Genomic DNA, 12,810 nt, shown 5'->3' with positions numbered 1-12,810 from the left:
AAAAGTGAGACAATAGTGTACTAGACAGTAATTTGAGGGTCATTTGTTTCATTTTTTTTGTGAAATAACAGGTTTCGGGTAGAGAGCAGTAGCATCATTGCAATGAACATATCGTGCAATTAGAACAGAAAGGTGAGACGATAATGTACTAGATAGTAATTTGAGGGTCATTTGTTTAATTTTTTTTTGTGAAATAACAGGTTTCGTTTTTATATTCTTATACAATTGATAATAATTGATAATATACAACAAAAATTAAATAATAAGTAATTGTACTTTAGAAATTAAAAAATTAATAATAGTAATGCTTTTTTTTTCAGCTTGACAGAGCAAATTCTTTGTTGAATCAAGTACAACAGCCATATAAATACCTCATTGAAACAGTGCAACAGAGAGATTCTCAAATAAGTCTACAGAAAGAGCATATTACACAACTTGAAAAAGATGTCAGGTAATTAAAATCACTGTTTCTTCATTTTACACTGAAAGCACAATCATTTATGTGTTTATCACTAGAAAACCATAATGTTATTGGCCATAAAACAGGAGATGTTGACACTCCATCATTGACTAAGTCCAGTCTTTGTGCTGGAACTCTAGTGTCTGTGATTTCTCTCATACTGTTAGAAAAATAGGCTTTAGGTTTGGAAAAGCAGCAGTGACAGTCAGGTTTAAAATTAGTTTGGAGTTAAAAAGAGCTCTCATGAAGTAGAGGAAAGTTCAGAAGAGCAAAAGGAAAGAATGACACACCAGTTGTACAAAAGTAAAAATAAAGAAATAAGGTCAGAGAAAAATAATAGACTAATCCACCAGCAAAAAGTATTTCGGGCATAACTAGAACAGATTTCCTCTAGTGGAAACTCTCTGATTTGCTGTTATATCCAGCTGGTCGCTGGATCCAGAGCTCGCTGACCACTGGGCAACTTCCCACAATCATATAGCTTTATAAACTATGTTTAACATTTGACTCCCAAATAAGTTGTTATAAAATAATCTGCCCCTTGATTTTCAAGGAAGTGGGTAGCTCTGTGCCACTGCTCTACAGAAGAATTAGCATTTTGACTGTTAGGTGTTTATGTGGCATCTTGGTTTAGGAAACGCATCTGGTAACAATTATGAAGCATTAATGTGATTGTATTATGAAGCAATTACACTAATAATACATTTTTTTTCCAACAAATCTGTTGAAGGAATTAAAATAGAAAACGTAGGACTCACCATAGCTAAATATTTTATCCTGCTTACTGTCTTACATATGTATCTATTCAGAGTGTTTTGATGGCATGGGATAGTATTTGTTACGCCTTGATGAATACCTAAATGCTTATTATCCAAGTAAATCTATACATAAATCAATACACTTGTAAATAAACTGAAATATTCTTTCTTACCTCCTGACAAGATATCCTTCATTGATATTAACTTTGATTCAGTAAGAATAGACCCTTTTTTATTCCAGAACAAAGTGTTTTTAATATTTTCCTAACTTGATATATCATAAGAAAAACTTCAGAGGTAAATATGAGAAAAAACTACTTCACAATGAGAGTGACAGAGCCCTGGAACAGGCTGCCCAGGGAGGTTGTGGAGTCCCCTTCTTTGGAGATTTTCAAGACCCGCCTGGATGCAGTCCTGAGTAACACGCTCTGACAAGCTCTAGGCAATCCTGGTTCAGCAGGGGTGTTGGACTAGATGATCTCTATGGTCCCTTCCAACTCTAAAAATTCAGTGAAATTCAGTGAAATTATGTTTTTCCAGGAGATGAAAAATAATAATGTTCTCTGTCTATGCAGGATCTTAGTTTCCAATTATGAATAGAATCATCAAAGAATTGGTCAGTACCAAATTAATTTTTCTAATTATGGAACATGAAAATGCCATTTGGACAATTATTCACATAGTTGTCCAAAAGTGTCTCAAAAACTAGGAAAAAAGGGAGTAGATAGGTGAGGTCCTTTCTGAAAGTGTGTGTTTCATGCCATTAAAATATATAAAAATGTAAATGAATTATTAACATTGATTCTCTTGAATTTTTATGGCTCATTACAAATGATCTGTATGCCCAGATATTATTCCTAAATTTGGCCTACAAATTAAGGCATCTAAATTAGGAACTTAGTCATGTCAGCTTTCCTTAGTAGTTCACGGAGGAAGTGGCATCTCCAAAAAGCAATTCAGATTTGGGATGGAGTGAGTCATTTGCTAGAGATGCCTGTTACTCTCCATTAAGTCTAGAGGGAATTTTTGGCATCTCAAAGTGCCTGAGGTTAAGGAAGAAAATGGGTCTGCACCAGAGTGCGAGCATTGGTGGTAAACATACCAGCAGTACTCTGCTGTGGTGAGCTGGGGTGTGCTCACCACCAGTCTGTGTTTCTGTAAATGAAAGTGTGGTCTGACGAAAAGTATTTTTATCCTTAATGGTTTTGTAGCAAAAAAGTAACACTTACTTTGCACATCAAATGTTGTGGTAAAAAGTTTTTTCATATTAGTTTTTTCATATCGGTTTCCTTGTAAACTAAAAATAACTATTCCCTTATCACAAGTTTGCCTCAACTTTGCTGTAGCTTCATAGGCAAGTGAAATTCTTGGAAACTAGCTAATGTCTTAGGGCTCTTGGTACTTCCCAGTAGTCCCTAATTTTGCTATTCATAGCTCCACATTTAAATCAAGTGTCCTAAATTGTTATCTGGTAGTTTCTAGAGCACAGGAGAAATCATAATCTGGTATAGAATTGATAATGTTGGTCCTTTACTCTCCTGCAAGTGAGAGAAAGGTTAGAGGAAGGAATTTCTAACCAGAGAACCATCATGTTCCAGCAGCCTTTTGTCATGAGGGTAGCCTTTTGGTATCTGCCGATGACGGTTTTAAATTAAAATATCCTTTAGGTGATTTCAGATTACTTTGTGGACCAGTCTAGCTCCCAGCTATTCCAGAACTGAATCAGAATGGGATTTAAGTAAATTAATGATAATCCCTACCAAATATATGCCAAGTGAAGCTCTGCTGGATCAAAAGATTTAGACCACTATTCCTAGCTGTCTTTCTTAGTTTATTAAACAGCATTTTGTTGGTTTGTGTGTGGAATATTTTTGAGAGGATCAGTTCAGAGAATTAGTGCTCCTCAAGGAAGGCCCTAATTCTGCAGATAATGTTGGTGCTATTAAAAAAGTAATAGTGAAAACAGTAAACATGGTTTATGAAACCCATTTTATTTGACTCTCATAGCTAAGGGAAAATATGTAAAGCCATTTCAAAATGAAGTGTTTTTTTCAACCTTTACCTATAATTAATAGGTAATACTGCAGCTCTGCAGTAGCCTTTTTAAGTTGAGGTTTAATTTATGCTACAGTTACACAAAGAACATTATTATTTTTTAAAATTTTGCATGCAGTACGTGCATTAGTTTTATTTCTAGAAAGCAATTCCACAAGTACCAGCTAATAGAAAAATAATGTTCAAGTTCTTGTTTTCAGACCGACTTTAAAAATACCAGTGATTTTTTTAAATATAATTTTTCTAATCTTGTATTTGAGTACCAGATTGTAGACAAATTAACAAAATGTTGATATGCCTTCACCCTGACAATCAAGACTGAATACTTAGTTTTATCCTCACAGCTACCTTATGCTTGATCATACTTTTCCTTCCTTTGTGTTTAATGTACAGAATCTATGGTGGAGTGTTCTTTTTGTGTTGGTATTTTTATCTCATCTGCTCATCAAGAGAGATTGTTCTGCATTGTATAAATCATCAATTCCCTAAGTAGAGCAGTTGCATCTGTGTTGTCAGTGCCAGTGTTCTCTATCACTTCTCACTTAACTTGAGTGTGGAGGGATCAGCACAGACTGATTTGCAAGTGAATTTACTACTTTAAACTTAATCCATAATTGGCTTCTCTGCACAGTGATGATAGCCAATAATCTTTTTTCAAACGTACTCCTAGACTGGTTAAGTTCCAGCAGATTTCCCAGGATGATGAGTCGGTACTTTCTTGCAACCATATAAATGCTGTGTAGCAACCTGCAGTGCTTTGTATTTCCTTGTCTATAGAGAAGGCTCTTGGTTGCTATTGGATGTGGTTTTGATTCTGTGATTAAATAGTCTTGTTGAAATCAGCACAAGAGGAAGGCTGTCTATGACAGTCATCTCTTTAGTTTGGGCTGTGGGTGTTCTGCCATATTTTTACTGAATTTTCACAAAATGGCCTATAGAAAGTGGTCCCTTGACAGGCAACAGATGTGTTCAGGATTCTCTTTACTGCACCATTCTATGAAGGTGTTGTTTCTGACAGCAGTTATTTCCACAAGAGAAGTGGGACAGATTCAGGAAGATAATTTTGATATAATACGCTTGAGAAGTCCTGCAGATCCATCTAATTTTCCTTCCAATGTGGTATTCAAAGTTCACATGAACCAGAGCAGCTTACATGCCTTCATCCTTAAGCATCATACCTCTAGAACTAAGGCTGTCTTTCAGACCCTCCCTATCAAAATGTTTTCCTTATTTGGAAGGACTATTTAAGTAGTACTCAAGGTAGCTTGTGTCAATAGCTGTCAAACTGAATCACAGGATGGTTTGGGTTGGAAGGCACCTGTAAAGATCATCTAGTTCCAACCACCCTGCCATGGGTAAGAACATCTTCCAATAGATTAGCTTGCTCAAAGCCCCATCCAGCCTCTCCTTGAAAGGAGAAGCATAGTCAGAAAAGGTACCAGACTGAATCAAGGCCTTAAAGTAGGTGGGATAAAGTATATCCCACCAGAGCTGGAGCTACTTTGATGGCTTGTTGAGAAGTCTCAGTGTTTGTTCTGGACATGTCTCACACAGATTTGTGGATGTTTAGCCATACCTTCACAAAGAGCTGTAAGAGCTATTGTGGTTGGAGTAAATGCTTTGCTGAGCAGCTCTCATTGCTGTTAGTTATTTGCATGAACAACTTAGGGACCCATCTCCAGGTTATTACAGCTGTGTGACATTACAGCTTAGATTCCGTGTGAAGTAGCAACTGTATTACCACTGAAAGATAAAAGGAGAGGTTGTTTAGGGGTAATCAAAGCTCTGTCAGATGTTGCCCACATGTATGTTTGTTACCACTCTCACAGAATCACAGAATGATATGGGGTTGGAAGGGAACTCTGGAGATCAGCTAGTCCAACCCCCCTGCCAAAGCAGGTCCACCTAGAGCAGGTTGCACAAGAAACTGTCCAGTTGGGTTTTGAATATTTCCAGAGATGGAAACTCCACCACCTCTCTGGGCAGCCTATTCCAGTGCTCTGCCACCCTCAAAGTGAAGAAGTTCCTCCTCATGTTTAGATGGAACTTCTTATGTTCAAGTTTGTGCCCATTTCCTCTTATCCTATCCCTGGGCACCACTGAAAAAAGACTGGCTCCATCCTCTTGACACCCACCCTTTAAGTATTTGTAGGCATTGATCAGATCCCCCCTCAGTCTTCTCTTCTCTAGACTAAAAAGACCAAAGTCCCTCAGCCTTTCCTCATAAGAGAGATGTTCTAGGCCCTTAATCATCTTTGTAGCCCTCTGCTGTACCCTCTCCAGCAGTTCCCTGTCCTTCTTGAACTGGGGAGCCCAGAACTGGACACAGATGGGGCCTCTCCTTCCCATCCCCTTGGAATTCTCCAAGTCTGTGCTGTCCCTTGGCTGTGGACCCTGGGAGCAGAGCGCCTCATGTGCTTGTGCACTGAGCCGTGCACCTGCAGACACACTTCCGATGAAAAACTTATGGTCTTGAGTGACAGGGCATCTGCAGGGTAAATTTATAGGTGTTCCACATATCTCAAAATATTCTGTTAAGTAACCTGTCATTTATGTTAGTCCACATAGCACTCTCGTTAATAAAAGTAAATAGCGATGGTTAATAAGAACAGTGGTATGTAGGAGGATGACTCCTTCCTACTATAAAGAAATCTCTCTACCATACAGTTCCTTAACCAGAAATGAAAACATGGCATTTAGCACTCCTTTGGAAAAGAAATGCCTTGTAACTATGTCATGCTGTGGGAAAACAAATCTCTGAATTTCATTCTTATGTGTGTAGTGAAGTAATTGTAGTTTTAGTACATAATTTTCTGCTAAAAACATCTAGGTTTATAAATAACTGAAGACATTAAACAGGACTTTATTCATAAAGAGAGGGTATTTATTTTAAATGCAGTTACTCAAATTTCTCAGTACCAGTGGCTGGGTTTAAAAGTGGTTCACTTACCCAAAAGCACTCAAAAGCCTAACTGTGCAGCAAATCTAGAAGCGGTACAAGGATTTTGCTCACTAAGAAGCTATGTACTGAAATGCTTCTTACCTAAACATTTTGGGTTCTGTAATTGCCATCCAAACATTATAAAACTCAGCACATACAGTGTTAGCTGAGTTTTTCCCCATCACAGAATGAGCAAAGAGCTTTTTATAAGAACATTACCATTCTGTAAAGTATGCATCGTCTGTTCCTACACTACTGCAGTTTACCTGAGAAATGCTCCAAACCAATTCTTTTTTTTAGAATTTTTTTTTTCTACAAGTGAACATTTTCTGACCTGTATTACAACTTTTAAAAATTTGTTTGTTTTTGTTTGGGGTTGTTCTTTTTTTTTTTTTTTTTTAACAATTTGAAAAAGTAATCTCTCTTCAATCTGGGTACTTCATGGTTGAGTTTTTAAGCCACCTGAAGCACTCCAATTAAAATAATTAAGAAATACTTTACTAAATGCCTTAAAAAAACTGATCTCTGTTTATTTAGCTGCACAATGAGAGATCAGAAATTTTTCATGTATTCTCTGTGCTCCAAGCTATTCATTTGTAATTTTCAGAGAAGGGATAGCTGCACTATAAGCCTGTACTATATATTCAGTTTTATGTACAAAATCTTCACATATGCTATTTCTGTGTTTGATTTTTTTTTTGATGGTAACATTTGTATATGAACACAAAATGCAAAAAAAATGAGATCAGACTTCAGTTTTCAACTTCATTGTGCTGTAATGTGAAAGTAACAGAAAAGCACAGTCCTTATTTCTTATAGCATTTTGGGTTGACAGTTCACTGAAAAATAAACCTATGGTTTTTTCAAATGGAATAGAAGTAATAATAAAAACCAGTAATATGTAAAACCATGTTTGTTAAGTATCCAGCATAAGCGTATTATCCAGAACATCTAATAACAGAAGCTTCTGAACAGGATAGTAGCTAGTATATTTAGTCCAGGGATTTTAAAGATGGTTGAATTGCCCAAATTCAAAAGGCTTTAGAAGTCTGAGTCTGGGAAATGTTAGTCTCCCTTCTCCAGAAAAATCAGGTCACCTAAAAATGTCTTGCAGATGATATCCACGATACCTTAGAACCCGGGTAAAGCGAAACAAAACAAGTCAGTGGTTGCTATGAGCAATGTGTATGCATATGACAAGTGTATTCCGTGGTGAGTCCTGCATTCCAGGTACCTGGATTCATACCTGGCTAGGTTTTGAAAGAATGATGGAATGAAACTGAATCTCCTCCCAGACATTTTGGTTTCTTCTGGAAAGCCAGGCACACAGAAAGAGCAGGAGCTGCACTGCTTTTTAGTTAATTCTCCAACCTGAACTTTTGGGACCACGGTTATGTGATGTATCACAAAGGGCACCTTCTCCACGCTCAGGACGGAGCAGTTTGTGACCAGGACTATGGAGCACAGCATGGTCTACACTTGCCCTGTGGTGTAAAAACAGCCATTTGTCCTGTTAAGTAACTCCAGGGATATTAGATATTAGTTCCAACACAGTCCATTTCTCCTAAGTGTTCGCATGATTTCACCCCAGAACAAGTCATTGGAAGATTTTTTTTAATGTTTAGTACTCTAGTACTTTAATACTTGTCTGTATAACGAAAACTTAAAAGTTAAGGATGGTTAGTTAAAGATGGTCAAGAAGATCCTGTCACTTCAGATGAAAGTTACAGCCCTTGAGCTCAGGTGTGAGAAGCTGGTTTGCCTAGTCTCATAGACTGTGGTTTCAGAACCGTAGTAAGACAGTTAAGGCACACCATCACCAAATGAAGCAGTCTCATCCTTACCTTCAGCTCTGGACTTACATTGTGCATGGCAAATCAAGTTGCTTTGGTGGTCCATGTGAAAAATAACCTTTAAAAAGACTGCAATTTCCGTCCAGATCAGTGAAGTGACCTACGCATACACATATGGTCACAAATTTTCTAGTACCGACATAAAGAGGGAGCTACCTACCAGTATGTGGTTAGGGAATGATGGTCTTTCAGAAACAATTTTCACTTAGGTCAGCTGAAGTGAACTGTAAAGCTGCTGTCTAATTTGCTATGCTGCCAGTTAAAGCTGGATTAGTTTACTGTTTGATGGAAGTACGGTGTAGTTCAAATCTAGAACCTCCTTAACTGCTGTTATCCAAGATGCCCGTTCAGAATGTTTCCATAACAAGGGCTGAAATCCCTCCCAAAATTGAAATTTCGAAGGTATTTCTGCTTTCCTTGGTCATTACAGGTGTGAATTTATTAATATTGTGTCTGGTAATGCTGCTTTCTCGCTCTGTTAAAAGAAGCATATATGCTGCTTTTGCAGTGTTGTTTCAGAAGTATATGAATTATTTCCTTCTGTCTGCAGTGATGAAAAAGCATAGCTATTGCAAAACTGCTAAATCTGAAGTTTGCATGTGCTTTGGTAATTGTGTATTCAAATGCATGACAGAAAACACAAGTGCTACTGAATGGCACAGCAGTCTAATTCCTATATTTGACCACAAATGAAGAAAATTAGAACTATTCCACAGGGATCAGTCATGTCATATTGTTTCAGAAGGTGCAACTAGTATAACTAGAATAGGTTCTGTTCTGTAGATGAAACTGAACCTTAAACATGAACTTCTGGTTTAGTCACAAACACTGATGTTTATGCTTATTCAGTGCACTATTTAAGGCATAAAGGAACTTTTGTTACTGCTTCTCTAAAAAGTTTTTGTGTCATTCTCTAAAAGGGTTGGTTTATGCTGTTAGGAAGTATAGAAATCCAAGAAAGCCTGACATATCAGTAAATTACAACACATGAAACCAGGAGGAAAAAATAGTACAGCAATCCCATCGTGATTAAAAATGTCACAGGAAAAAACTCTTGAAAATATTCAAATATCTTCGTAGTTTTTCATAAATTTCCTACTTTCCTTTTAAGTAATTCCAACAACTAAGCAATTTGGCCAAACCATACAATTTTTCTGAGAATTAATGAATGCCTAGAAGGAATTGACAGCCATAATTTACAGAACAGAGCTTGCAAGGAACTGCCAGAAAATCTCTGGGGCAAAGGATGATGTTGCTTATTTGAAACAAGCGGATGATACACGGCCAATTAAAGAAAAGGTTGATTTATTTTGTTGGTCATTTCTGGATTAAATACTGGGGAATATTAAATAATTTGTGTTTGCAGCTTATGTAATTGCTCCATTCCATTTATAAAATTTAAATGTATTTGCTTTTGAACTTCTGACCCATGTTTAGTACTACGTATTTGCACCCCATATGCAGAATTGCATTTTGCTTGGTTCTTGATTTATGGTATAGTTTATATTGTACAACCTATTCAGTTAAGTTATGATAGTGGCATAGATAACATTGGTCTTCCAAGATAATCTCTGTGGCTATTTTAACAAACTATATTATATACTGGCATCAGTCTGAAGATTATTGTTGGAAACTGATGTTGGGACTAAGTATGAAAATACATTTAATTATATTAGAATTGCTATCTAGAATCAGAATGTGTATGCTAAACATTTCAAATGTTCATATTCTATAACTAAGAAAACAAAGAACAATTAAAATTAAACAGCAAGCCTTCATGCCAAAAAAAGTTTTCTTACTTGGTTCACAAGACAAATGTGAACCAAATGATCCCATGCGTTCTCCTGAAATATGAAATAAAAATGGCAAAAATACACTTGGAATTTCTGTAGAAATTACATGGCTAAAAAGGAGAGCTGGATGTTTTTCTTCCTTGTATTTTTTTATTTTCTAAATACAGTAGAATTTGTTGAATTTTAAATACAGTACTATCAAAAGAGGTGATGCTGAGAGAACAGCGCGTGCTGCTACTGCTGATGCATACAACAAAAAAAATCCACGTTTTGATATAGAATTGTAGATATAGGAGCCTTACTTTGCTTATAAAATGAGCTCATTTTGCCTGAAGGAACCAAGAGATAATAATAGAAGATTCTGATAATTTAAAGTGCCCTTCAGAGAATAAAAACCCCATATTTTGTGGTGATTATGAATAGTACTTGTTTGACTAAAATAAGATTTTGCATGTATCTTTGCATTTAGGCCCATTTATAAAAATTCCAATGCTTGAACATAGAGAAGAATCATTTGATACAATTACTTGAGCAGATTTTCATTGTTGCCAGTATTTAGCTTTAGAAAATGCATGTTTCAGCCAGAATACAAGATTAAAAGAGATTATCTGTTGCTATTACTGCATTTCCTATCCTCTTTCTACCAGTCTTTTAAATAAAGAAAAGACAGCTTTGCTGCGTGTCAAGAATCAAATGGCAGCAGATTTGGAGAGACTTCTAAATCACCGTGAGGTAATCTTCCTGTTTTAGCATTACTACCATAAGTGTGGTTTTTTGGGTTTTTTTTTTTTTTTTTTTTTTTTTGGGGGGGGGGGGGGGGGAATGGTTTACTTTGGTTTGATTTGTTAGGTTTTTTCATCTGTGTAGTTTTCAGAAAGACAGGTGACAGTGTCTGTCGGGCACCCAGGAGGCTCTCAGTTTTACTCTCAGTTGCTAAATTCTCTCTGTTGACTTAGTCTCACTGTTCTTTCTTTTCTTATGCGTACAACAGATGTGCCCAGCAAACTGTTTAGCATTTTCAAGCATTTAACAAGCATTTAGATAAAGGTGATAAAAGTTGATCCAGATGCAATCTGCATTGCCTGCATGTACCACAGGTCATGTACCCAGATCTCTCCCTGCTCCCCATTCACTGAGTCCAAAAATCAGGACAAAACATTGCACAATTCATTTCCAGTCCACGAGTTTCTTTTCAACTCCAAAATAGGATTTGGGAAGAGGAAACAGGAGGTATTCACCCAGACAAGAGTCAGGGTACTTCTCTATACACTCATCTGCCTTTCCTCCCAGCAAGGATTCGGGATGCTTCTGGAGTATGTTCTCAGATCTAAAAGTATGCAAATTCTTGCTGTTTAGACACAAATGCACTGTGTGGGGATTTCTAAAAGGCTTTTGTCAAGATTTCTCTCTAAGCAATCTTAAGAGACTAACATGTCATGGACTATACGTGAAAGTTTTTCCTCAGGTTAAATGTCTGAAACAAAGGATGGAAATAAATGGAGTCCTGTACACAAATGATGTGAAAAAGGCCAAATAGTAATATGGATAGTTTGCTGAGGCAACAGAATACTGAAGATATTAAACCCAAGGCTGACCATGAGCAGCTGTTAAATGATCTCCCAGAGCTGCTGAATGATTTGGCAAGGATTTGCAGAGAAAATACATTAGTGAATCAAAAATTACTAATGTGAGGAAAAGCAATGCAAGTTATATACACAGTGATGGGACCTAAATAGCCAGTTACCTGTTCAGAAAGATCATCATAGACTGGTTATATGAATAGTTCTCTGAGAATAATCTTTCAATTCTCTGACTGGGAAGAGAGGAGATGGGCAGATTCCTCTCAACAAATCTGCAACTCCCCTAAATTAATCCTGAGATTGCATCATCACTCATTCTAACACCATTATATCCATAGAAAACCAACTATCTATTCACCTCTTGAAGTCCTCTCACTCCACCTTGAAAACTGTTCTCCTTCATCTCCATTCCTTGCTACTCTCCCAAATTCCCTTGTTGGATTAGTAAACCAAACCCCACGTCGTGAATTGGTCCAAACCAGTTTGTCTCTGCTGACCCATTACAAAACCATTTTTTGTAAGAACCAAAGCAAAACAATTTCACTGACAGCTGAGTCTTAGTGAGCTTCAACTTCAGTGGAAACTGTGCTAATTCTGTTCCTGAGTGTAGACGTCAAATATGACACAATCACCTTAAATGAAACAAGAAAGAAAACAAGTTCTTAAGTTGTTTACTTTCTGTGCTGCATTGCACTGCGTGTTTGTCTGAGGCAGTTTCCTCCTAGAATAGTTTTTTCATTTAATTCTCTGAATTGATTGTAGTGCTTGTGAAGCTCTGTGCATAGAGATTAAAATAGTCTAATTACAGAAGAGAGTAATTGAACATGCCTCCCTACAGTAACCTGCAGGTGTCATTGACCTGGCAGGATCATCAGTAGATGCATCACAAGTAATAATTTGGTAGCTCCTATTTGTGATGTCTGTATCCACATTGTATATTTAAATTTCAAATTCAAGACTGAGACTAAGGCAAGTGTTCAGTTTGGGTTATATTTGGGGTTGCTTTTTTCTTTTTTTTTTCATTACTGTTTTTGTTTATATGAAACCCACAGGTCTCTACTAATGTAATGGAAAACACTTAAAGCATTTCTAGGTAATTTATAAGCCTTATTATATTAATGCATTATCAAATCATTATATTAATAATATGAAAAATAGTCTGAGGAAACATGACTAAATTGTATAAACAGGTAGTGAATTTTCTGAATTTCCAATATGATAGGCTCTTGTTAGGCTAATTTCAAATTCATTTCTTTCAAAATTGCCTGTTCCTACTCCTCTCCCAAGTAGTGCTGCTCCCAAGTAGTTGTGCTCTCAAGTAGTTACACCTTAGGTGCCTGGTTTTGGTAGTGTCGTATCAACCAACGTGC

The 12,810-nt window shown here is 36.8% G+C and overlaps 1 protein-coding gene across 1 annotated transcript in view; it reads left to right on the top strand.

Moving 5' to 3' along the window:
• Window positions 1-12,810, top strand: part of PIBF1 (progesterone immunomodulatory binding factor 1) — a 135,882-nt gene that overhangs the window by 101,014 nt on the left and 22,058 nt on the right. The window contains exons 15-16 of the mRNA XM_014966146.1: window positions 321-451; window positions 10,508-10,592. Coding sequence (XP_014821632.1) covers window positions 321-451; window positions 10,508-10,592 — 216 coding nt within the window. The remainder of the gene's footprint in view (window positions 1-320; window positions 452-10,507; window positions 10,593-12,810) is intronic.

Source organism: Calidris pugnax, unplaced genomic scaffold, assembly GCF_001431845.1.
Source record: "Calidris pugnax isolate Ruff unplaced genomic scaffold, ASM143184v1 scaffold20, whole genome shotgun sequence".
Taxonomy (NCBI): domain Eukaryota; kingdom Metazoa; phylum Chordata; class Aves; order Charadriiformes; family Scolopacidae; genus Calidris; species Calidris pugnax.
The sequence above is the reverse complement of the archived record's forward strand: the minus strand, read 5'-3'. Positions and strand labels throughout refer to the sequence as shown.